Below are 26,403 nucleotides of genomic sequence, written 5' to 3' on the forward strand. Positions count from 1 at the left end.
AATGTTAAATACCAACCACACGGTACCCAACGAAGATATTAAATGAAGCTAAATAGATATAGTCGCTTTTATGAGATGGATTGGCGGTATTTGCAACAGATTCAAGCTGGATTGGGGGCAATACAAAAGTCTTAAACCGAAAATGAAGGAACCGTTAAAATAGAATAGAAAATACAGTCGATCCAAAGACTTGCAAACCCTCGTCATCCAACAATGTTGATAACAATTATAAATTTAGATCTCATGCAAAATGAAAAATGAAAGTTACAGATAGTTGCCGAACAAGTCAGAAACCAGGGAACAACGGGAACTGGGTAGAAAAAGTCAAAGTAGATTCTTCGAAAAATCACAGCCCGAGCAATGACATCTGACGATCGGGCCGCGAGGCGGCAAGAACAATTTGAAAAAAGATCCCGCATACACAATAATATAAGGCAACACAGAGACGCAATTCACAAGAAAGAGTAAAATAACGAACCATATGCGAAATGAAAACAGGGCCAGCATATAGTAAAGTGAAAAAAAAACAAAAAAACAAACAAAAAAGAAACATCTTGCACACTGCGCCACTTTCAAACGCTGCACGCACGTCACGCCAAGGCCAAACGAAATCTGTGGCCTTTGACGTAGTTAAATTTCGTCGTAACGCTTGTATGCATCGTATATACTGTATATGTACATTTATGTTTTTTTTTTGTTTTTTTATTTAATTTTTTTGTTTTGTTTTGTTTTGTTTTTGTTTTTCATAAGCCAGTACGTATGCTAAGGGTATGAGGGATTTGCGTAAAAATTGGTGTAAAAAAAAATGAGAAACTTCCACATGCAGAATTGTGTTTTAACAAGACAAGGAGAATAAAAGAAGTGGAAAAGTAAAAATAACGAGTTGCGCTGGGACTCGTTTCTCTTTTACTATGCACTTTTACTGAAGCTAAACGGCTACGAACTTGTGCTGTTGCTCGCAATCGCTGGCTTGTTAGCAAGCTTGTTCCATTATAGGCAAAACAGCACTGCTCGCTCAGATTGTGAATCTAAGCCAATTCATCCACAGTTGGACAACAAACAGCCGAACAGACAGCCACTGCAGCCGCCGCAGCCGACGCGTACGACGAATCACCGGTTATGTGGATTGGCTGACGCTTCTTCTCTTCTTCCGCTTCCCGGCAGCGACAGTTGTCCAACGGGCCAGCCCGTTTATCAACCACCGTACTAGCCGCATTGGTCGATGATGGCCGACAGTTGGCAGCGGCGCTAATGTTGTGCACTTGGCTCAAGTGGACGAGCGAACTCACCGCATCACCGAGCCAATCGTTACAGCCGCAATGAACCGCATAGTTGCGGCTCGGAAAAGCCAAACTGACATGGCCCAACGTTAGCATCGGCATTAGTGGCTTCCACTCGGCCAGCCACTCGTTCTGAGGCATTCGATTCGTCACGTGATGGTAATCGTGAGCGAAGGACGTCGTATTGACCAGCGATTCCGGCACTTGCAGTGAAGAGGCATCCTGGTAGGTGACGCTGCTACTCTCAGGCGACGGCTCGAAACAGCGCAAAATCCACGTCACCACCGAAAAAGTGACGGCGTTGACGGGGAATGAGCGAATCAGCGTCGTCGGCATGCCGCGAAAGAATCCGTGAAAGCCTTCGTTCTGATAAGTCTTCATGATGCAATCGCCAATGCCCTTGTAAATACGTTGCCCAACTAGACCGTCAACCTATTTTGCAACGTAATTAAAAAAATAATAATAATAATAAAGATAATTGCCGCGCACGAATCCGAGTTCATACCGACGCAGAATTAAGGCCATAAAAAACAAACAAACATGGGGGATATCATAGTGAGTTAGCATTAAGAGTTTTATGAGCCATAGAGTCGTACTATCTCACCTGCAGACGAGACTTGAGAAAATCGATGGGATAAGTGAAGAGCCAAGAAACAATTCCGGCTGCCCCGCCTGCCATCATCATGTGAAAGGTGCCGAGGGGCTTGCTTGAATCTTTACGGCGAGTCATGGCCTCGTAGCTGGCAAAGTAGAGACCAAACGCAGGGATCTCTCGGGCGATGGTGATGTTTAATCCGCGGAAAATGCCTCGAATCCCTTCGCCGTGCCATATCTGACGGACGCAGTCCAGTGGCCCCCTGATTAATCGATGGGCGTGAGTGCGGTCACGTTTGACCTTTAACACCTTCTTAAGACTCATCCGTAATTTTTTAGCGTTATGTTTTTACTTGTACAGTTGGACACCGTTGGTGCAGACTTGTTCTTGGATTTGGATGCGGGTCTTGACCAGTTCCATCGGGCTGCAAACGAAGCTCTGAACTAGTCCGGCCACGGATCCGGCCAAAGCGTGGGAACGCAGCGATTCCGGTTCGCTGAGTCGACGCTGAACGTTGCCGTAAACGCCAAAAATCATGGCGTTGATCACGGCGACGCTGGCCATCGGTGATGACATTCCTTTGAACAAGCCCCGCACCTAACCATATGGCACTCAATTAGCATTTTTGCAGGATAAAGTCAGACAAGAGTTATTTAACAATCAGATTGCTTTTGGCAGCATCCACGCGATAACAAATTCGGCTTTTTATATTGCAATATAGTTTCAGGCACGACTACCACACCAGCAAATTTTTTAACCGTTGTCAGGGACATGATTTGGAACGTTGCCAAAAACCATTTATTTCATAAAAAAAAAAAAAAAAAAAAAAACCACGCTCTTACCGATTCTTGCTGCACGATGGTCTGCAGGCAGTGAAATGTTCCACGATAGGTAGGATGCTTTGCATCTTGCGTCTGCAATCGGACCTGTGCCAATTAGAATCAAACACAAGAGACCTCAGGTTAAATCAAAAGTTTTTTCTCGGAAATATTGCAGAAAAGAATGGGAAAAAGTCACTGGTATACCTTGACAGTGTCCAGTGGGTACCCAACGGCAACTCCAGCACAACCTGAATAGCATTTTTCAAACAAGAAAGACGGTTACAAAATGATGTCGACTGAAACACCTTTCATTGTATCACGCACATCGAACACCAACGAAAAATGTATTAATACAAAATGAAAATTCTCAATGTTTTCTGAGGTATGTCAAAAACACATTTTCAGCAGTTGATTCTGTAATAAGTTTTTCATTTAGTTTCTTTTTTTTTCCACCGATTCCAGAACAAATTCCTTACGTTACATTGTACAGGTGATAGACTCTCGGTTGTAAAGGCAAAGGCAACTCAAGCGGCCCATAAAGCGGCAGAACGGCAATCGATTAGAAAAAGGAGGAAATCGATACGGCAACAAATTGTTGGACGGGATGACACAATTAAAACATACCTCCAACGCAGCCAGCCAAAAAATCGAGCGCCATGACGACAAGCAGAGGTTTGTCAGATTTGTTTTGGCGATTCTAGTCCGTCTTCGACTGCGAGATATTCGACTCGCACGGTTTATGACCTTGTGCAGTCTAGCCTGGGCCAGTTGAGGCAACGATAACCACCTCCTCTAGGAAAGGCTGAAGCGAAGGCACGGACGACTTTTACAGGAGGTTCCCTGCTGCAGCTGGGACGGAATGCCGGTCGTCAGTGTTGGGTCGCGATTCTCCATCTCACCATTGTGTTTGACGCACCATATGAGCGCTAGAACCTGCTCACAATGCGAACACGTTCACGACAAAAATGAAAATGAACAAAAAAAGCAAGACAACGTGTTTTACAACAAATATGTCGAATTCTTTATTGCGCCAATAGATACATGGCGTCGTAACTTGATCGACAGGAAATTCTAGGGCCTTGCCAACTATCAGCTGAGTAAGGGGATACGGATCAAATATTCGGTAAACTTTTTTTTTATTTTTCTTTCTTTTTTTCTTTTCTTTTCTTTTCTACATCACTAATCCTGACGAAACACATGATCCAGTTCGAACCGGTTTTGCTTCTAGGCTGGTTGCTTAAACCAGAAAAAGTGGCTACTGTTTCGTTGCAGAAAAAAAAGGAATTTCTTTGGCAATGGTTTCGCCAGCATCTGCCGTAAAAAAGGGAACACGTAACAAAACGAAAAAAAACCCTAAAATAACTAGAACTATCCATGCCATTGTTCTTTCTTTTAACTTCGTTTGTTCTTAATTTTTTTTTTTCATGCAACCGCCTTTGATTTCAGCCGGCCCAGAGGTGAACTCATTGCAAATTTGCCAGTAGTGGCAACTTGCCTTTGAAACCAAGTCAGCTGGCAACAGAACGTATTACTGCATCCCAAAGCGCTAATGTCATGTCGACTAATTAGCAAATCGAGATAATTTCGAAACAATATTGGTACACTACCTGTGACGAAAGATCGGGAAAGAGAATCACAAAACGAGGAGTGAAACGATTCTTGATTTGACAACGGGGCCACAAAATGAAAATGGTTGAAACGATCAAGCCACACTGTCACACTGTTACTAGGGCAAAACCTTAACACTCTTGAGTTCAAATGGTTGGACCTTAAATGACAACAACGACGCGCGAAACTAGAGAACGAAAGAAATTGAACCAGCAAGCACGAGTGACGACAAGGCAAGAATGCGTGTTGGTGGCAGTGAGAGCTAGATAGCCTCGGTACGAGCTCAAATCAATGAAAAAACCCAAATAAAAAACCCGCCAGCAAAAATGAAAGAGAGATTACCTAAACCCCTGTGGCGAAATTTTATATGCGCAATTCATAGCACGTAAAATATGCTTACCCGTCTTCCGACTGTTGGTCGAGAGGAGGGCGGGTGACGGACCAGTGCGGGCCGAACACTAAACTCTTTCAGCTTTCCCAGTAGCTCCGTCTAACCTGCTATCCCTCTTTCGTCTTTCTCTCGTCGTGACGTCTTGACTATGGAACCACCATGACTAAACTTTTCTGCAAGGCCTCGCAAACTTACGCTCCCCTTACCGTACCCGTCCAATTGCGTGCTGTAGGGGAAGCCTAGCGCAACTACCGCCACTTCCGTCACTTGCCTCCAACCTCCCCCATCGATGTCGACATCGTACTAGGCCATGTAGAAAGGACGTGATGATAACAATGCTGTTTAAATCCCTATTGTATTTCATCTTTTCCCGACGCTAATCAAGGTTTTCATGTGATATTGACACGCTGCACAGCAGCAGGGATTGCATTCCAACGATTACTAGATAACAAAGTTGTCTCTAGTACAAACCAGAGGGCCAGAGATGAATCGTAGCGCAAAATTACGTGTGTCATGGTTGGATCCCTCTAGGCCAAGGACTACAGCTATATCACAGGGATTTCCTGGCTTCTATTTTTCCCTCTTCCTTTTCCTGTATCCGAGATAAACCTGGTGTTTGCATATCAATCAGCATCCGAGGCCGTCTATCGAGCTGTTGTCAGACTTCGAATATCTTCGTCTTGCAGGCAAACCATATGGGATATTGTTTCGGGATAATTTATGTTCGGTAAACTTTTCGAGATATATACTTATGTGTACACGTTTGAAGTCTTATCTTATTTCAGATATCTTCGTGCATTTTCTATCATTTGAGCTGGCGATCGTTCAAACAACCTTCGTTTTAGGCGTTGAAAAATACGAAGTTTGTAAATAAAAAGCTGTACGCGGTACGTCTACAGATGATTGCACCATTTATATGTTTAAATTATGGTTTTCATCCTCGTATAATACTCTGAAATAAACAACAGTACTTGCCGTCCTTTTTCAAGTGTTTCTCTGTAGAATTATTGCTGGGGCATGTTTTGAATCAATCCAAAACATCGTCTGCTTGTCGTGATCGCCGACCGTTTGATCAGATCAACAAACAAATCTAGGGAAGCGAGGTAACAAGCATAGTTGAATAGCTGTTTTTTAATTGTGACAGGAATTAGTTCATTTGTTCGCCTTACACTATATTGGAACCCTGTAAATACTAGTGCTGCAAAAAAAAACCTATTAGCCTCATTTTTTTGGCCATAGTCCTAGATCTTCGTCTGCGTAGTTTGTAAGGTGCAGTCTTTTTCAAGGCTGTACGGTATAGACAGCCTTGGCTAAACAAAAATAACACAGAATTTTTATTCCCTAGGTCTTTAGATGATTTTTTGCTGTGCTGGATGAAAAGCTCAGAATGTCTAAAGTATTAGGGAAAATAGGGGAGAAAAAGGGAAAAAATCTTGGTGGTCAAAACTCAAGCAGGCTACCACCAGCATTATCTATTCCTCAAGTATTCATCACAAGTGAAGATGATTCAACTCCACCACCGATTCATAAGGAAGGTTTTCCAATTAATATGATGCCACAAGGCCAAGGATATACTAAAGATGAAGATGCTGCTTCAACTGCCCCGTTACTGGACTCTGGAGCCACCACTCCACTGTGTGAGGAACCAACAGTTCCCTATGTTAATATGGGAACTTTTCTTGCAAGTATATCATGTAATTTAAATGCAATATGTTGTCAACGATTTACCAAAACTTTTGGTTTTAGGTTCTCAAAAGCTAAAAAATGAAATTAGTTCTGAAGAAATCTGTCTTTCATCTTTTGATGCAGACAAAGACTTGGAAACATGTTCTAAGGAGTCGGAGTGTGACAATCAACTTAATCTTCCTGATTATCCATTTGTTAAGTGGCCATGGAAGTACATCAGAATATTTTCAACCCTCGTCGCTGTTCTGGCGATTTTGGCCTGTTTTAGTTCCTCGGCAACATTAATTGCTCATTTGCCTCGACGATGTGATCCTTCCACTGAATGGTGGCAAGGAAAATTTTCTACGAAATTTTTCCTGCCTCATTTAACGATGCCGACGGTATGGTACACTCGCTACAATAGCTTTATTATGTTCTTAATAAGTGCGCACTGTTGCGCTTCCAAAATAGGTGACGGTGTTGGAGATCTGCGTGGAATTACGATGAAACTAGATTATCTGCAAAAGCAATTACATGTTGATGCTTTGCGACTCAGTTCTATTTGCGAAGCTAACAACTATCCGGAACATTACTTGGATATTATCAACGCGTCAAAAGTTGACCCGCATCTGGGCGATGTCAATGAGCTTCACGTCTTATTAACGGATCTGGAAAAAAGAAACATGAGTTTAATAATAGATATACCCGTCGACCGGATACCTGGAGTGATTGGAAGCTCCAAAGTTGCTGACAGACAACACGTTCTGGTGGAAAATGTATTGAGATTTTGGCTTCTTCAAGGCGTCCATGGATTTTACCTAAAAGTACTACTATTTTCGTGCATCAATATTATATGGCCCTCCTAGTTAAGATTAGTGCTTAAATTTTTGTTTTGTTTTCAAAACAGGGACTCGATACGTTCGTTCACCAACCGGATCTGTGGAAGTGCGTAGCCCAATGGAAAACACTGGTGGACAACTTTAGCAGTAGGTTTTCAAAACGAAGAGTCTTGGTGGTTTCTTCCGATTTCATCCATCAGTATTCGCTGCAACATCCACTGCACGTTCGTAATGTGTTGAATCAGGTCGATCTGCTCGATCATAACTTGAATCTTGAGAGGCCAGCAAGATTAGAAGAACAAATCCGGGAAGGACTAACTTGGGACAGCGACGTCGATAAACCTTGGATTATGTGGAACGTCGGTACGGTCGGAAAATCTAGAATAGCGACTTCTCTCGAGGAAAGCAATGGCTGTGTTTTCCCCCTTGGAGTTTTAATGCTTGCCCTCTGTCTACCTGGTTCAGCTTCGGTATTGTACGGTGATGAACTTGGCCTACAAAACACAGCCAACTCCTCCATATTAGAACTTGAAAGCACTTCAGTCATGCAATGGGACTCTCAATGTGTTGACAGTTCTCAAGAATCTTTTGGTAAACTTTCGGAGATTCGTAAAGACGCGCTTCCGTTACATATAAATGCAATACTCAAATATGACAATGCTGTCGTTGAATCTCGTTCGCACAACTATGCTTTCAAAATGCTACCCAACAACACGGTGGTAATTGAACGTTTTTATCCCCGAAGGCATCGCTACTTGTTAATTTTGAATCTCGGTATAAGAAATGTAACTCATGATCTTTCGAAAACCTATTTTGGCGGATTTGCGTTGGTCAGTTCAACAGGTCGGAAGCATGGTTATGTAAAACTAAACGAACTAAATCTGTCACCTGGCGAAGGCCTTTTGTTGTTGTTAGACAAGTGAGTTAACAACTATTGCTGGTGCTGATTTGTTTCTATTGCATTATGCGAACTGCGATTTAACAAGTCTATAACGGATATTTTACTAGTGCTCTCGTTCATCTACTTTATTCTAGTCAAACAATCTAGTCGAGTTTTACGTCTTGTTTTTTAGCTATATTTAATGTGATGTAACTAATTTAGTGGTTAAATAATATACAGGATGTCTGATTGATTTATAGTCAGTGTTTGTTTATTTTGGTGAATATCCTGTTGAAAATCCTCTTCAGCAGGGAGGTTAGGTTATTTCAAGTCGTCGTGTGGATTCAAAACATCAATGGTACGAAAGTTCCTTGTTAGATTGGAAGTAGTTTGTCTCATGAACTATTTTTAAAATCATGCTTTATAAAGCTAACATAATGGGAAATATCTTCGTTGAAACTGAAAATTCGGCACCAATTATTCGCATCTGGTGTCCTTATAAGACTACAAAATATTAAGCCCAGCAGACGGTTCAACACACCAAACACTTTGCGCATCCAGCCAATTGGGCAGGTTTCGTCCTTGTAGGAGCGGACGTGAGGCTGTCTAAAGACGGCCAATAACATCCCGGCGTCCATCTTTTTCCTGCAAAGCGATCCGGGTGATCGTCTGACTCACTGTTCGGCCAGTCTCCAGGCTCTGCTGGGATTGACTACCCTCTCTTTGCTGGCCATTCCTGGCCATAAACTGCTGGCCAGTTCTGAAGCCTCAACTGACGATATAACGGCCGCATTGCGCAACGCGACTGTCCAGCTTGGCCTACGCGATTTGGAGAGCGAGAGCGCGATATCCCCGTTCCAGTTAAATTATGGCGTCTGCCCGGCTGCCACGAATTGTTGGCCTCGCTCGGCTTCGACCTGATGGAAATCGGACGTAACGAAGTGACGCTCAGGACGGGAAAACTGGCCAATAAGCGCAACATCCAATTCGCCCTTCAAGCCCTTTTGGTTCTGTTCGGTAGGTCCGGTTCCTGGAACCCTTTTCCATGTTCTCCAGTTTTCTTGTATCTCTTTATTCATTTGGCCTTTTCGGTTAGAAATTTTAGACACTCCTACGAGCCTATCACTGGACTCGTCCAGCTCTGTAGAGAGCCTCACATCCTACGAGGAAGAAGAAGAGCAGGAACAAGACGGAACGTCCAACAACCAACCCAACGTTGTATCTAATCGAGCCGCACGTTCCGCACATCTGTTGGCAACAACAGCAGAACATCTGGAGGAACCAATGGAACTGGAAGAGTAGGAACATCAACCATCAAACTTATTCCAGTTTGGTGTCCCGTCGGATGCCATTGTCAGCCAGCGTCAAGTCGGCTTTCAGCAGTTACGTTCGCAGCGGCTGCCGGGGCGAACCCGATGGCCGTACGGCCGTCGGAGGCGATTCCCGCGGCCGAGAAAGTGACGCCGCCTTTACTCCCAGTCCCGTTGATCCTGTACATCGCACAAGTAAATTTATTTAGCATTTTAAAAATGCAATTGTTAGTTGCCAAATTTCATTCTTTTCGGTATTAAAGACTTGGGTCATAGAGGAGGACAGAATGGTGGCATCGCTGGACTGCTGGCTGGTATGTCCAGCAGTGCCGGAAGCGATCGAGGAGTTCCAGTACCGAGTCTACGTATGTCGCTGACGTTGGCCCATCAATCTAAAATTCGTTACATGTACTGCTCGCGTCAAAGTTTGGCGCCTCAGGGGAACAGCTCGCCGGCCAGCGAGATGGGCACGCCCATGCAAAGCAGTGGCAGCAACAACCCTTCGCGTCCCGATTCGTCTTCCACCACTACCAGTTCGGCTGACTGGGAAAGCGGATTGTCCACCGTCCGTCGCCAGCCGCCCATTTCCACCTCGCTGGGCAAAGGCCAAACGTCCAATGCTCGCAAACTGGAGGATATAAACGCATTCAACGAATCCCGTTTGAGGTTAGATGCTAAACAACACAATGACCTGCAGAACAACACAATGGCCGACGCTCGTTCACTGTCCCGTTTCCAGCCACCAGGTGGCTTCGCCGCTGGACTTAAAAGACAGATGGCTCGTCATCAAACCGTGGCCGATGATAAAGAAAACAGCAACAATGGCAAAACAGGATCGGCTCCTTCTGGCTCATTGGACACGCTCGATCGCATAAGCGTCCGAAGCGAGCTGGCCAAGGCTCCGTCGGCTTTCCCAGTTGCTGGGCCAGCTATGCAACAACGTCGTCGCCATCGATTCGTAGAGCGTCAACTGGACGATGACACGGACTCGGTGATTTGCGAGACCAATGCCACGCCCGATCGTGAAGCTATTCACGATCGGTTCACGACTGTAAGCGAACGTTTCTCGGCCGCCGTGTTCCATGCCTCGAAACCGGACAAGCTAGTAATTGCCAAAGCGGCAACCGCGGCTACGAGGACGCTCCATAAAGGAGGCACAACTCAGCCGTCTATGACCAACCAATGGCCGGTAGACAACTGTTCATCGGATCACGAAATGGAAGCGTCCAGCGTCATCTATTCATTACGTCCAGGAGAGTCGGAATTGTCCAGCGGAATCCATTTGTCGCACAATGCCGGTTCGCGTAGCATCCAAGATCACATCATCGCAAGGCAGATGAATCGACTCAACCGTGAAATGACCATTTCTCATGTGCATCACGAACGAAACTTGGCCTTGGCCTCGCTCCTCCCCTTTCCCAGCTGCTAGTTAACACGTATGACCCTAACGGCAACTTGGTGACAACAGCGGCAACAGGATCCAGCAGCGTCACGTCGTTCGAGGATGTTTTCAATTCATTCGATAAAATCTCATTGGCTGACACGGTGGCGGAACTCGTGGATAAAACAGAACCATCCGCTTTGAATAAGAACCTTGGCTACGCCAAACGACCACCTCCCCGCCCTACCAAATTGCAACTATTCGGCTCATTGTGGGGCGCGTCGAGTGGAACGTTCCATGCCACTGGATCACGGCTACAACATCGAATTAGCGTGTTTGACACGTCTTCCCCCGAAGCGGAGATGTCAACTTCTTCCGCCACGATGACCCTGCGTCATGGAATTTTAGATATGACGAGACGAGACGAAGCCGACGGCCGTTCCATGACCGATTCCAACTACAGTGGCTATTCCCCTCATCGTAACTTGAAATTGTCGACTGTCATGCCTCATCAGCAGCACTCGAATGTCGGTCGAGCCGCAGACTCGTCCGCCATTAGTAAGGACAACAAGAGTAACACGATTCACGCTGTTGCCATCATCGAACCTGACTCAAGAGCCAACGACATCGCTTGAATGCGATGTTCGTTGGTTTCCGTAATCAATCAGATTTAATTTAGAATCAAAGCTGGTGCCTTATTTTGCCAAATAGATCCATTCCTTGTCGATTTTTTTTTTATTGTTAACGTCCAATAAGACAGGTTTCCGTACGATTTAAATTGTATAGGTCCACCATTAACTCATTTATTTGCTACGCAATTCGTTGGGCGCGGTTCAATATCGAAATTGCTCTGGAAATCGTAAATTTCTCGGAAGACGCTAATTTAATTCAAGTATTCTATTCACGACGGGAAATATCATGTGGAATATTGAGGTGTTGTTTGCAAGTAAAATCTCTTTTCTATCATTTCCTTTTAATACGTTGTTCAGCAAGTGCTATTCGTATTACCATACCCCACGATTTGTGAATATTCTCGACATTTACATACAACGTGTTTGTATGTGTTTTTTTTAACGTAGAGAACGAATGCTTGCTACAATAGAAAATTGTTTATTTAATCAATTCCTTGTTTAATGAGTTTCACTTTATTTAATGAGTTTCTGTTGGCCGGTAACTGTTTAACAGGTTCTTTACTTGTTTCAGAGTAATCACCAGGCATTACGGAGGCAGAGGAACAGCAACTGATGTTGATTGATTAATCGTGGGAGTCGATTTTGTTAACGATTCGAACTGTTGCCGGAATCCCTTCATTGAACGGTAAGTAGCTCAATAGTGAAAACAGTGGCGTAGTATCCTGAACGTCCGAAAAAAACATCAGTTTTATCAGGAGCTAGTAGTGCATTCAACAACACGCTTAAGGCTTCGAACCATTGCACTTTCAAGCGGTGCGTATCCCAACAAAACTAAGTTCAGCCAATACATTTCAGATAGTCAATTACCAAGACAAAATGAAAGAAACATTTGAACAGTTTTTTCAAAAGATTTTGTTGACAATGTTCCACTTAATACAACGATTTGCGTCTATCATGGCCAAAGGAGAGTTGGTTGTCCTTTACACGAAAGGATAACATTACCTGATGCAAGGCGAAATTACTGCAAATGTAACGGCTATTTTTTTTTCTCGCCGCATCTCGCCTAGCTATGCTGCCAGATAGCGCCGACCTATTAAGCCCGATTTTTCGTACAAAAATGTGTGGCTTAACATTTTGACTTGAAATTTATTTTATCCTAAGCTATTATAATCAATATTAAAAACGGAGTCTAAATAATATATTAGTTTTCCTACAATTAAGCGGTTTTTGAATGGATTGGAATCAAATGGTTTTATCAAAACCACTTTCAATTTAAATAACTCATAAACTATTAATCCCAATTCAAAGTGAACTTTATTTCCGACATCCTCATTAATTTTTGAATCCAAATCGTATATATTTTTTTCTTTTTAATACGCGCACACGCCATCTTTACTGGGCATTGTAATACATCAAGTATGTCTATCCAAGGACACGAAGAAAATATTTAAAAAATAAGGGTCCTTTCATTTTTCTTTTCTCCTTTTTAAGGTAAAGTGAGAAGCATTCGAAGCAAAAACGCGTCGAGGATTCCAAAAGAAAAAAAAATGTAAATTTTCGAGATGCCAAAATCATGGTCGCCGGCTAAAGGCAATTTTTATCAAAATGCGGACTTGTTTCGATCTTCTAACAGTTCAAACAGAGAAAAACTTGACAGGAATAAAACATGAAAATCACAAAATGATGATGAGGAAGCTGAAGAACAGGAAGAAAAGAAAAACAAACAAACAAAAAAAAACGTCTAAGGTATAGCTATCTATATGAAGAAGAGATTTGCAACCGATCGTCTGATTACGCGCGTTGCTTTGGAATGCAACGGGCGCGCTGGGGCTCGACCCACAGGTGTTTTCCTTTCTCCTTCCTTTTTCTTTTACCTCTTCTTGTATTCGTTTTCGTTTCGGTGGTTGGTGTGCGTGTGTATGTCGGGGGGGGGGGGGAGCTCAATTCATATTCCGGACATCGATTTTTTTTTAAATTTTTTTTCTTTTTTTTTTCTTTTTTGTTTTAAAACACAACCACCCAAATAATCATAATCGTAACCATAAAGGCATCCTCTTTCCACTCCTTATATTATTGTTATACATTTTTTTTCCAGTCGAAAATAACGCAAAGGACGCATAAAAAAATACATGCTGTAAAAAAAAGTGGGAAACAAACGAAAAAAAAAAAATGCGAGAAAACAAATCTGCCCGGCTTCTGGCGCAATCGGAGCAAATAGTTGAACTTCTTTTTTGTTGTTGTTGTTTGGTTTTCTTTTAAAAACAGTTACGATTGTTTATACACAACATCGTTTTTGTTGTTTTCCTATAAACATTTCTGCCGAGATATTAAAAAAAAGGCCTTACCTCGGAAGAATCATGCACCGACATGACAACAGGTAGATAGTCTGCAAATGATGTCAGCTTCATGGTGTCAGGCCTATAGTGCAAGCTGGGCGTTATTTGTTAATTACCAGAGGGATCGTGTAACGATCCCGAAAGGTAATTGTAATTGTGCTAGAAATAAATGAAGAGACGACCCTAAGGGTGTAGACCCATTTATTTAGCTCTTTAAAGACAAAAAAACAAAGGAACATCTATTCCTTTCCTAATGCCTGGATACGCCCCCTCTCTTCAGACTTATTTCACCAGGGCTTGTAACAACTTTAACAACATAAACAACCAAACAAAACAATGATTATGAAATCAGTGATGGACCAGAGAAAAAACCTGACGTAATTCTGACAGGGGGAAAAAACTCTGTCCGTAACGGTCATGAAAAAAGGTAACAACAGTAGTGTCATTCTAAGATCCACTCGTTAAGAAAAGACACAACAAAAAATTGCAGTTCTTCTATAGCTGCCATCTCGCCAGGGGTTTTCTTAGCCATGAAGCTGATTTGCTGGACGTTCGTTGGACTGATTCCAGTTATGACCACTGCCTCCGCTGAAACCTCTGGGCTTTCTGGCTTGGTTTACTCTATCAAAAACCAAAATATAATGAAAATACAAAAGGCTGACGGATATCAAACCACATAATAATTCTCCATAAATGAAGCCAGGGTGGGTCTGGGTAGGAGACAGACCCTTAGGGTCGTCTCTTCATTTATTTTTAGCACAATTACAATTACCTTTCGGGATCGTTACACGATCCCTCTGGTAATTAACAATTGTGCTGCGAAATGCCATTTCGTTAGACCCTAAGGGTGACTTTGTAGATTTGTTTAAATGTGAGTTTGCTTCTTATATAAACGGTCCGTGAAAATATAGTTCTCGTTTATCTAATGTAATGTCCTGTGTTATATCAATCCAGCAACTAGTCGGATGCCAATGATTCAATTTAGATTAGGCGGATAGGTTGTGACCATGCTCCTTGGCTGGCTATCACGTACTGTATTCGTCTCTAGTCCCCCCACATAGCAACAGCGCTATCTGGTGGCTGTATCAAACATTACATCACATCCAACCTTTAACAAATGAAAACACAAAGAAAAAGGACACATACTCTGTATCACATGGATGGATGACCAAAATTTCTAGGTTGACTGCGTTACGAGGGTAGCACTGAGTTGCAAGAATAGTCATACATTACGACAAGAAAAAATTGTGATACGAAATTTGACAACAGGTAGAGAACACAGCTACATGAGCGAATCAATGGTTTTCGGTTGCTAGTTGACTTCGTAATCTTCGAATCTCTTCGGGAGGTTACAGTTGCGTCTGGGCGACCGGTTGGCCTTTGGTGACCGATGTGTTCTCCTGGATCTGGAGTGTTGGAGTCAACAGGGCTTTCCGGTTCTGTTCTCTCCCTGTCGTTGCTCGGCACATTTCCTAAAAGATTTTCGTTATGCTGATTTTGCTGATCAAGTTCTTCGTCTTCTTCGGGGTTGCAATGAACGTCTGGGCTTCCGACTGTTCCGGTTACTTCTTTGAAGTAAAAAATGTTTCGAGTGACTGTGTGGGTCCCGCGGCTTGCTGTGATCATGTTCCCTTTGACAGCGACTACAGTGTAGATTTCCGGATGGAAGGGAGGGTCAATCTTGTTGCGGACGCTGTCTTTTCGGAGAAGAACCTTGTCGCCTAAGTTGAATACGCGGAGTTGAGCGTGCTTGTCTGCGTGTTTTTTCATGTTCGCTTTTTGTTGGGCATCTTTCAGGCGGATTTTGTCGTCTGTTGCGTTAGAGTTGGTGAATTCTGGAATCCGTGTTCTTAGCGGCCGGCCAAATAACGCGGTTGCAGGTGGTACTCCTGTTGTTGAGTGGGGTGTTGCCCGATAGTTTAAAAGGAATGTAGAGATGTTCTCTTTCCATGACAGACCTTCGCCGGCCAAACACCGGATTGTTTTCTTCAGGGTCTTCATAAAACGTTCGACGCCACCGTTAGCTTGTGGCCACAGAGGGGTGACTTTGCGATGTTGAAAGTTGAATTCCTCCGCGAAGTCTTTCATATTCTTGCTCGAGAATGGTGGACCGTTGTCACTTTTGAGTGTTGTTGGGATGCCAAACATGGCGAAAACCTCTTTCAATCTGGGGATTACGGCGTTCGCCGATGTGCTGGAGACTTTTTGTATGACCGGGTAACGTGAGTAATAGTCATAGATTACAAGAAGATGATTGTTATCGGGCAATTGTGCAAAATCCACGCTGATCTCGGTCCATGGCCCGGACGGGAGCTGTGACATCAGCAGAGGTTCAGGTCGCACAGTTGGGTTGGCTGCCATGCATGGGATGCAAGAGCTAATCCTTATTTCGACCAGCTTGTCTATTCCAGGGAACCACACTTTTTCTCTGATCAGGCTTTTCGTCTTCACAATTCCCGGATGACATTGGTGCGCTGTCTTTATTACGCGATCAGTGAGCTCTTGGGGAATGACCAGCTTCGAACCCTTAAGCAGTAGTAGACCTTCAGTGGATTGTACTCGTGACAGTTGGTTCAGGACAAGTTTGAATGCTCTGACGCGCTCGGACTCACCAGGCGTTAGGTTTTCTTGTTTGGTGTCACGTTTGCGATCAAGTATTTTAGCTATGGCCTGGATCGCTTTGTCTCGTGCGGTAGCTTCTGCCACTTCCTTGATGGTAACGGCTTTTGGTGCTGACGTCATTGCGATGTGGTTGACATAGTTCTCAGCGATTACTTCTTCTCTTGACGGGGTCCTGTTCTGATGGGCTGGATGGCGTGAGATGAAGTCAGCCGGGTTGTTCTTACCGGGTTGATACTTGACTTCAAACTCGTATTGCTGAAGCTTGAGTAACCATCTTTCAATTCGGGCTGGAGGTTGAATCAACGGTTTGTTGAAAATGGTTTCCAGTGGCTTATGGTCCGTTATTACTGAGAACTTGTTACCTATGAGATACAAATGAAAATGCAGTATTGCCCAGGTGATTGCGAGAGCTTCGTGCTCTGTTTGGGAGTAGCGAGATTCGACGTCGGTTAAACGTCTGCTGGCGAACGCGACTGGGGTTTGACTGGTGTCTTTTGATGTTTGCGCTAGGATCGCACCAAGCCCGGTTGGGCTGGCGTCAACAATTAAAGAAGTCGATTTTTTTACGTCGTAGTACGCCAGCGTTACTGCATTCTTTAGACGGTTCTTGAGCTCCTGAAATGCTGTTTGTTCTTTGGTACTCCATGCCCATTCGGTTTTCTTGTGGGTGAGTTTTCTCAAAGGTTCACTGATGCTTGCAGCGTCCGCTATGAACCTACTGCAGAATGTAATCATGCCGAGGAAACTTGATACCTCGTCCGGTCCAGATGGATGGGCGGCTTCGTCGATAGCCTGAACCTTGGCTTTGTCAGGGGCGATCCCGTCTTCGCTAAAGTGAAGACCAAAATACGTGACTTCCCTGTTCCCGAACTCACATTTTCCAAAGTTGAGGGTGAGGTTGCGCTCCTGGAGCCTTCGTAGCACTTTCCGAAGATTCTGGTCATGTTCACCTCTGGATCTTCCGGTCACGAGTATATCGTCGCTGCGGTTGACGACACCGGGAATGCCACTAATTATTTGCCTTATGACATCGTCGAAGATTTCTGCGGCGCAGTTTATGCCAAAGTTAAGTCTCTTGTAGCGGAACAGTCCACGATGGCTAGCGAAAGTTGTGATGAAACGAGATTCCGGCATGAGCTCTAACTGATGGTAACCTTGGTTCATGTCGAGCTTTGAAAAGAATTTGGCTCCATTTAAATCGACCACGAGGTCTTCGATGGTGGGAATGACGTGGCGGGTGCGCATTATTGCCTTGTTTGGAGCGCGCATGTCTACGCACACACGAAACTTGCCGGGCTGCTTTGGTTTTGGAACCACAATACAGGGTGATACCCATGGGGTTGGACCTTCCGTAACTGGTTCGATGATATCTTCTTGCAAAAGCTTTTGAATCTCCTCCTCGACGGCTTTCCTGAGATGGAACCCAACACGCCGGTGTTTCTGCGTGACTGGAGGAACCGATGGGTCGATGTGTAGTTTCACGGTGTAATTCTTCATTTTGCCAGTGCCTTTGAAGAGTGAGGTAAATTCGCATTTTAGCTGTTCGTATCTGGCTTGTGTATGAGTTGTGTTTATGATTTTGACGAGCTTCAGGTCTTTGGCAGTTTCACAACTCAGTAGGTTGTCGGCATTGTTCTCAGCGCTTACGTACACCGTAACTTTCGACTCTGCATGCTTGGACCTGATGATTGTTGAGAATTTCCCTTTAATATCAAGCGGTTTGTTTCCGTACGCATTGATCACTGTGTTGGTTGGTTTCAGAACGGGCCTCGGATTTAATTTTTTAAATGTTTTCAACCCGATCATGTTACATGTCGATCCTGTGTCGATCATCATTGCGATTTTGGTTTCGCCGACCTGTATTGACGTCATCGGTCTCTTCTGGTTGTTGATGGCGCAGACGGAAAACACCGACTCATCGCTTGATTCGTCGGAAGAGTTTATCGCTTGGTTCTGTAGCTTTTGTGTGATTTCTTTTATCTCCTGTGTGCCACTTGAGGGGTTGCACTGATTGGAGCTTCTGCACATTTTCGCAAAATGATTTGGCTTGTTGCATTTTGTGCATGTTTTGCCTATGGCTGGACATTGTACTCCATCCGCGTGTGGGAATTTCATTCCGCAGTTCCAACATACATTTTTGCTTGGGCAGATTCTGTTTTTGTGTGGCCACTCTTCCCCGCAATCCCAACATTTGCCAGTTTCTTTGCTCTGAAGTGGTGCTTGCCAAGAAGTTTTTCTTCGTTGTGGATACTTTTTTTGTGTGTGTTTCATTGCGTTTGCAGACTTGGTTGTATTTCTCTATGTTTTCCTCATAGTGATTAGCTGCTTCGGCTGATCTAGAGTGTTCTAGCATCTTACTCAGGGACAGCTGATCACGTAGACAGACCTTCCTAAATGAGCTTGACAGGCATCCTTGGATGACTTGAAACTTGATTTCACGATCGTCGTCTGGGAAATCACAGAGTGTTGCTTGCTTGCGAAGCCTGGTGACATAAGCGTCCATTGTTTCACCATCTTCCTGTCGCAGTTTCCTGAACTTGTATACTTCAAGCTCAATGTTCTGTTTAGGCTGGAAGTAAGTTTGCAGCAAGGGCTTCGTTTTTGAGTATGATTCTTTGTCTTCGTCTTCGCCCGATAGGGTGTCATACACGTCGGCCACTTCAGATCCGGCGTAGTGCAGCATCAGGGCGAGTCGTCGTTTGTCGATTGCTGCTTTCTGTGCGTTTGTATTAGAGTCCTCTTCTACAATGTTCATGGCCAAGAGCATTGTCTCGAACCTGGACACCCATTTCTTCCAACGTGCGCCAACGTTTTGAGGGTCGTCACTAATGGAGAAACTTTCGAAGGCTGGTAATGCGAATGCCATTTCAGTGGGCTTAGTTTATTCCAGAAGCACTATTTTCACTGTTTTCCTTTTATACACTTTCACCTCGTCGCCAATGTAATGTCCTGTGTTATATCAATCCAGCAACTAGTCGGATGCCAATGATTCAATTTAGATTAGGCGGATAGGTTGTGACCATGCTCCTTGGCTGGCTATCACGTACTGTATTCGTCTCTAGTCCCCCCACATAGCAACAGCGTTATCTGGTGGCTGTATCAAACATTACATCTAATATATTGCGATACATTATATATGTCTTATAAAAGTTATTTTTAAGAGAAATTTTTTAAACCTTCTTTAAATCTGAATTCTGTCCCTGGCTTCTGTTGAGCTTCAGGACCCATTGTTGTTCAAAGCAGACGCTAATTACTTGCTACGTCACGAGACTTAAGGGCGCGTTGGTGCCATGTTTCCAATAATTTGACCGTCTTTGAGCGCCCACTAGCCAATAAAAAGGGCTGACAAATTTCATGTACAGTATGTTCCAAAAAAATCCGACTACCCCCCTTTAAAAAAAATGCCCCCTATCAACGTATACCTAAGTTACTTAGTAGTTTAGGGGGGTTATGTTAGGATACGGGAAAATGCGGGAAAAAAATGCAGTAGACGTTACCATAGAAACGAGACATGAATTAGCTAGTGTCTTGAATCTCTAAGAGGTGAGACAAATTGCCGGCAGGCAAAGCCAAAAATTTTTACAAATCTACTACAAATTGTATTTGCAGTAGGCTACGGGAGACAGACTTTGGGATGGGAAGTCTCGTTTCCATGGTAACAAATTTAACGAATCATGGCTTACGCGCCTTTTTTTAAATATTTGTTCTTATGCGTTAAATTAGCATAAAAACGGGGGTTCGATTATAAAACTGATACAGTTCATATAAATGTTTCGCGAAAATAGCGCAAAACAATTAATTTTCGGGAAATTTGATTCGTAGTTGTGAGTACCCGGTTAGGCCTAACGATACCACACCCCTTCTTTCTACAACAGTTAATGAACTGATGAATAACTAATGAACTGTGGCAGTTCTATAATCCAACCCCCGTTTTTATACTAATTTAACGCATCAGAACAAAGATTTTGAAAAAGGCGCGTATGCCATGATTCATTAAATTAGTTACCATGGAGACGAGACTTCCCATCCCGAAGTCTGTCTCCCGTAGCCTACTACAAACACAATTTGTGGAAGATTTTTAAAAATTTTTGTCTTTGCCTAACGGCAATTTGTCTTACCTCTTAGCGATGTAAAGACGCGAGCTGATTCATGTCTGGTTTCCATAGAAACGTCTAGTATAGTTTTTTCCGCGTTTTCCCATATCCTAGCATAACCCACCTAAAGTACTAAGTAACTTAACTAAGTGTTGATAGGGGGCATTTTTTTTTAAGGAGGGTAGTCGGATTTTTTTGGAACATACTGTACAGTATCCTGCACAAAAAGAAGAACACCCGATTTAATTTTTAAAAGCCATCTATGGGTAAAATATATTAATTATTGACCTTTTTTAAATAGGGTTAGGGCGGGTTTGGCGCAAAAACGCTATAAGTTGGGAAGTGTAGTTTAAGTCCAGACACCTCTTGCTAAGGCCTCAGGTGTTACGAAAAATGTCTCACAGGATGAACATGAGGAAAAGCACACAGGATAATATAAGTATTCGCGAGAAACAATTCTAGTTACACCTATTAAGCGATTAAACCGAAACAAATTGTGTGGACCACTTAAAAACACCTAAGCATGCGACATCGTACAGGCTAGGAACTTTGTAATTGCTTGTGTCTGAGAGTAGCCTACTAGGTAGCAAATTGGGCTGGTAGATGGACGTTCGAGCTGATCGGAATGATGGTCACACAATCAAGTTGACTAAAACAAAGCTTACCGTGACTAGTGGAGTGCTTAAGAAATGATCCGGATGGATCAGTGGTTTTTTGGGGAAATGCAACCTTGTTTCCAATCACTATTGCTTTTTTCAAAATAATTAGTTGTTCAGATAATACCAAGAAGAAAGGCGTAATGCAAATCGGCTTTAGCGACGGAGGACATTTCGACAACAGATTCAGAAAGGAATAAAATAAGTCGTAGCAATTCCAGGAAAGGGAAACAAACATTCGACAACAGGAGTCCCCATCACCTCCTCCACCTTCTTTGTCTCTTCCATCGTCTGGTATAGGTTATTACTAAGTAAAATTCACATAATATACAAAACAAAACAATCTTTTCTATCAGTACTCCCAGTTCCGCTTTTTTAACAGATTGCCTGCTTCTTCCTTTACCTCCACGATTTTTTTTTCAGATTATTAGAAGAAATTGTGTACCGTCTACAGATTTTTAAAGTTTTGAAAAATTGAGGGAGGAGCCTGTGGTGTTGGGTGAATTTGGACACCAGGGTGAGTGATGATATACAGGGGGGATAATCTATACAGTAACAATGAATTACCCGTGTATCATGGTGGCAATCGATAGAGTAACCACAGCTCCAACATCCGCTTCTCACCTCTTTCTAGCCTATTTATCCTGATATTTACTCCAAAATATAATATAATTTAATTTTTTCGAATTTAAAGTATTATTTATTTATGTGCAAATTCTATGAAAATTTTAAACCGCTGATGTCGTAGTTGAAAAAAAAGCGCAGAATCGACATGATAATGGTAAAATCATGGTGGTAAAATCAGCATATTAAAACGGCTGCGGCAACGTTGTAAAAGGCGGCAAAAATAGTTCTTTTATTTGTTTTCGCTATCCTGCCCTGTAGAAGCACGAAGGAGGAAAGGAGGAGACTCTGCTCCCATAAGGCCATTTCGAAAATTTTGTGCCGACAGTGCCTCGGCAGAGAACTAGTTCTTTTATCTGCCACCAGATGCGAAGAGTATCCAGTTATTAAAAGTTTTGGCTTTTTGTTGCCATCGTTATGGTTTTCGTTTGTTACGCGTTTATCAGCGAAAAGTTTTATTGTTCCATCGTAGCTGACAAGGAAAATATCTTGATGCAGTGTCCTGGTTGCAGAACTGTATAAAAACCAACCAAAAAATATCGAATCCTATAAATCCTAGTATGTTTCGTATCTGCAAAGACTGTGGACTAAGGAAGAAATTGATTGCTGCAATTGGCATAGAAAATTGGATGCCCAATTTAAATAGCAGAATATGCTCTCGTGACTGGCGATTGTCGCTTTAATCCCAGATATATTGAAAACGAAATCATATACGTTGGCCGGCATGCGAGGCTGTTTTACCAATTACCATAAGCAATACCGCTGTAACAGATAAAGATCGTAACGACGGCAACAAAAAAACCAGGTTTTAAACGGGACAGAGTCTTTTGGGCGAGTTACAAAAAGGACTCCAGGGTTTCCGACTTTTGGTTGCAGGTTTCCGACACTTGGACATCTGGTACCCGACGAAAGGACATCTGTTCACCGACGTTTGGACTAGTGGTCCCCGACATTTGGGCGCAACAATATATTGTTGCTGAACCCAACGAGCGCTACACTTTCCGACAAGAGGACTCCCGTGCCATCGACATTAGGACTTTTTTTTTTATTGATGATTAGTATTGTATACGTCAAACGGACTCCCGATCTAGCGACAAATGGACTCTCCATACAGTTACACGTTGATTGTTTTATTTCTATTACCTTATATTTTATACATACTTTTGCCAAGTAGGTAGGATATTTAATTAATGTTATTATTATAGAGATGTTTTTCTATGCTGTATCTGTTTATAAATTGTACTATTTGTATTACAGAAAAAAGTATTAATAAAACTATTAGTTTAGCCCCATTTGCAATTGTATTGTTTACTTTTTGGCCATGGCGTTTGACCGAAACCAAGGTGTTATTTACGAATTAGTGCAAAATTACGTGAAATCGAAAGCATGTCTCGCGCACCTGAAGTCCTATGTAGAACAAGACAGTGTTGTAATGAGAGCTGCAACTGGACACGATTGGGGAAAGTTAAAAGCTAATGCCACATATGGCATTATTGCATCTCCTGATAATCCACAGAGGATAAATGCTGTAAGTTTCAGGTATTGTTTTTATTCATATTGAATTGTAATCGTAAGCCATGTCACAAACCCAGAATAATCAATTGATCGTTCATTATTGTATATTTAACTATTGTAACAAAGAATTACATTGTTTAGGAAAACTAACTTCGTCTATTTGTTTTGTTGTTGTTAACTTTTTTTCCAAAAAACTGTATGCCGAAGTGCCATAGAGACCGAAGAGACTTTCATTCAGACGCAAATGTATTGATTTTTCGTAATATTTATAATGAATGCAAGAAAAATCCAATCAAGGAGAAAAAAGAAAAGCGCGTCAAGGCAGAGTAGAGATTATTCTTCCCGTAGTTGATTTTAGGTGTGTTTTCAATAAAAATGAGATGATTTTCAATTGGAAACCCTGCTAACTTTTCATGCTAAGAGAGATTAAAATATTAAGTTATCGCTTAACTCAAGAACTTGGATTTCACGATAGAAGTTTACTTACGCAATAAAGAGGTCCATATATTTTACAGTCAATTACACAGGAGGCCAAAGGGTATTGATTTCTTCATGAAGTGATTCAGGTACCCAGGCTTTATAGGCCCCCAGGAGATAGAATTTATCTTTTTGCCAAGCGGCAAGAAGCGAATCTAAGCTATCGAGATTACCAATTGTCAGTTGTTGAAGTAACACTTGTGTCTTGGGCTGGAGTTTCACCCATGTCTTGACCATTGTTGATGGAGTTGACAGCAGAGCTGCCGTGTATCTACATAACAAAATTACTTATTTAGTACGGCTGGAAAATATGAACAAAACTAGAGCCAATACGTACTTTGCTAGAGGACGACAAACCTCTCCATTAAGGAAAAACTGGGCTAAAAACTTGAACCGGTCGATACCAGCTGGATATTCAAGCTCCATTACAGGCAGAGGCCAACCACTTCTCCCAAATGTAACATTCATGTGACACATTACACGGCCCTGGTCTGAATCATAACCAGGGGCAGAAAGCTCCAAGGGGGCAGAGAAGGTGCACTGTGTAGGACTGAATATAGGCAGCCATTCGGGTTTGATGGCCCTAATACCACGCAAATAGATTTTGTTGGCATGTTCATAAATGTCCTGATAAATGATCCATTCAGGGTGCGAATAGCGCAAGATACTCGATGAGTTCAAGAAGACAGGATCTTCCATTTCTGGGCAGCGATAAGCGTATTTGTACTTTCTACAGTCTTCGGTTTCCTTGATTTCATTTGGAGGTATTCGCTTAGCCACGTGATCGGGAAGTCCAGCCATCAGAATCTGACGCAAAAGTTTGGCTTGCAATTCAGTAGGGGGGCGCCATGCGAGGGTCAACCACAATCGATGCAGTGCCCGATGGTAAATTCAAGTTCGTTTCGTTTGTCAGCTAGACCCGCAGTTTTCGGACTTCACGAAGAGCTTTGCTACGTATCCCGTTCGTGGAACAAAACGCTTCAATATCACCCGAGTACTCGGCGGCGCCAACAGCACGCAGGAGTACCATGGGGTCTCCTAAAAGTAGGGACTGTCCCGTTCCAGCCCAGGATAGACGTTGACCAAGCCACCTTCTGTGAGTATCGCCTGCTACAGAATCGGCTGGCTGATCCAGCACAAGTTCTTGTACTAATAGGGCAGCCACCAGAGTAATGCTCAGCTGACGTAGGTCATTTTGTTGGCTTAATAATAACATCTTTGCAAAGCGCGGTGCTAATGGATAAGCTGCCATGGCTCTGCCAAGTGGAGTGATTTTTGACATCCATTCTTGGCTTTCTGTAAATGCTAAAATGAATTTTCAATATTTTAAAATGTAATTGAAAAACAGTACGAATCTTATGTTTGAGTCCTACGCTGCGTGGCGGCGGTTCCAGTGCATTTAGCAACAACAACCGTCGCTCAGCTGCGAATAGTTGCTGAATATCAGGTGGTGTGGGGAAAGGAAAGTGAATAACTTTTTCAATGTCCATTGATTTCATTTGCAGAACTAAGTCGTCGATGGGTCTGGAATAAAACTTTGTTATACTTCCCTTGACAGTAGCCAAATCTATAATAATAATACCTTCGCGCGATATCTGGCAAGGAAAATTTTTCAAACTCGTCATTAAAGACGTCAAAAGAATAGAGTCGGTAACAATGTCCCGGGCCGGTACGACCAGCTCGACCAGCACGTTGATTAATATCCCCTTCGCTAAAAAAAAAAAGGAATTACAAACTCTTAGACAATTAATACTACCAGACGGTTTTTAAGTATGTACTGTATAACATGCTATTAATAGAAATATTATATATTCATTAATTTCATAACATTATTTGAAAGATTGCTGTTAGCATTACCTTTCCCTGGATATGCACATTGGGACCTCGAGACAAGTGGGGCTGTTGGCTTTGAGTCAACAATGGAATCATGAGTTTGTGCTGCGAGTGACAAAAGGTTATGTACATTAATTATTTAATATGCTTAACAGGAATTCTTCCTTGGTCTTACCTTATCCTCCATTTCCACATTTCTTAATAACAGAGACTAAGTGTTGATGTATACTCTACAATGTCTTGGATGACGTATGGCAGCAACATTATAAGGAATGGTTTCGATTGCTACATCATACCTTAGTGCCTTGAATAACTAAAAGATTAGTAAATTTAAGTAAATAAAAACTTGATAGATTTACCTCTGGCATCAGCACATAAACTCTTATAATTTTATTCATCCTTTTTTCTGTAATACAAATAGTAAAATTAATAAACCGATACATCATAGGAAAACACATCTATAGTAACGAAATTAATTAAATATCCTACCTACTTGGCAAAAGTATGTATAAAATATAAGGTAATAGAAATAAAACAATTAACGTGTACCTGTATTGAGAATCCTTTTGTCGCTAGATCGGGAGTCCGTTTGACGTATACAACACTTATCATCAATAAAAAAAAAGTCCTAATGTCGATGGCACGGGAGTCATCTTGTCGGAAAGTGTAGCGCTCGTTGGTTTCAGCAACAATTTACTGTTGCGCCCAAACGTCGGGGACCAGTAGTCCAAACGTCGGTGGACAGATGTCCTAACGTCGGGTTCCAGAGTCCAAGTGTCGGAAACCTGCAACCAAAAGTCGGAAACCCTGGAGTCCTTTTTGTAACTCGCCCAAAAGAGTACAT

At 42.7% G+C, this 26,403-nt stretch overlaps 3 protein-coding genes, 1 long non-coding RNA gene and 1 pseudogene across 5 annotated transcripts in view; 1 reads left to right on the plus strand and 4 right to left on the minus strand.

Annotated features, from left to right (window-relative positions):
• Positions 1-6: 6 nt before the first annotated feature.
• On the minus strand, positions 7-4,846 carry LOC130694917 (mitochondrial basic amino acids transporter-like). 2 transcript variants are annotated; one of them, XM_059497526.1, is made up of 7 exons: positions 4,705-4,846; positions 3,321-3,629; positions 2,901-2,944; positions 2,718-2,801; positions 2,228-2,472; positions 1,885-2,137; positions 7-1,712 (listed from the first exon to the last, which is right to left on the minus strand). In XM_059497526.1, exons 2-7 carry the CDS (start codon positions 3,352-3,354, stop codon positions 1,029-1,031), a joined length of 1,344 nt encoding a protein of 447 aa, XP_059353509.1. In that variant the 5' UTR covers positions 3,355-3,629; positions 4,705-4,846; the 3' UTR covers positions 7-1,028. The 2 variants fall into 2 exon arrangements, with proteins under 2 accessions (XP_059353509.1, XP_057374028.1); XM_057518045.2 differs by lacking the exon at positions 4,705-4,846 and adding an exon at positions 4,304-4,577.
• Positions 4,847-5,850: 1,004 nt separating this feature from the next.
• LOC130694779 (uncharacterized) lies at positions 5,851-8,332 on the plus strand. Its single transcript, XM_057517881.2, is given in 6 exon segments — positions 5,851-5,959; positions 6,041-6,380; positions 6,442-6,717; positions 6,720-6,761; positions 6,832-7,184; positions 7,268-8,332. Coding segments are annotated over 5 exon segments (1,824 nt in total). The 5' UTR covers positions 5,851-5,959; positions 6,041-6,082; the 3' UTR covers positions 8,123-8,332.
• LOC130695120 (nascent polypeptide-associated complex subunit alpha-like) overlaps positions 6,483-26,403 on the minus strand; it is a 48,544-nt gene continuing 28,623 nt past the window's right edge. The window contains exon 7 of the mRNA XM_059497524.1: positions 6,483-6,492. Within this exon, the coding sequence (XP_059353507.1) occupies position 6,492 (1 nt within the window). The 3' untranslated portion in view covers positions 6,483-6,491. The remainder of the gene's footprint in view (positions 6,493-26,403) is intronic.
• On the minus strand, positions 23,738-25,094 carry LOC130694952 (probable ATP-dependent RNA helicase DHX37; annotated as a pseudogene).
• Positions 25,120-26,351, minus strand: LOC130695196 (uncharacterized). Its single transcript, XR_009002305.2, has 6 exons — positions 26,109-26,351; positions 25,919-25,965; positions 25,735-25,863; positions 25,584-25,664; positions 25,309-25,437; positions 25,120-25,250 (listed from the first exon to the last, which is right to left on the minus strand). It is a non-coding gene; the product is annotated as an uncharacterized LOC130695196 (long non-coding RNA).

The sequence above is a fragment of the Daphnia carinata genome, chromosome 1, assembly GCF_022539665.2.
Source record: "Daphnia carinata strain CSIRO-1 chromosome 1, CSIRO_AGI_Dcar_HiC_V3, whole genome shotgun sequence".
Taxonomy (NCBI): Eukaryota; Metazoa; Arthropoda; class Branchiopoda; order Diplostraca; family Daphniidae; genus Daphnia; species Daphnia carinata.

Bases quoted from the DNA above. Each gene is read 5' to 3' on its own strand.
- LOC130694917 (XM_059497526.1), bottom strand. From the start codon at position 3,354: ATGGCGCTCGATTTTTTGGCTGGCTGCGTTGGAG. The intron at 2,945-3,320 runs GTATGTTTTAAT...AATGCTATTCAG, and splicing joins TTTGGCTGGCTGCGTTGGAG to GTTGTGCTGGAGTTGCCGTT. The intron at 2,138-2,227 runs GTAAAAACATAA...TCGATTAATCAG, and splicing joins AACGGTGTCCAACTGTACAA to GGGGCCACTGGACTGCGTCC.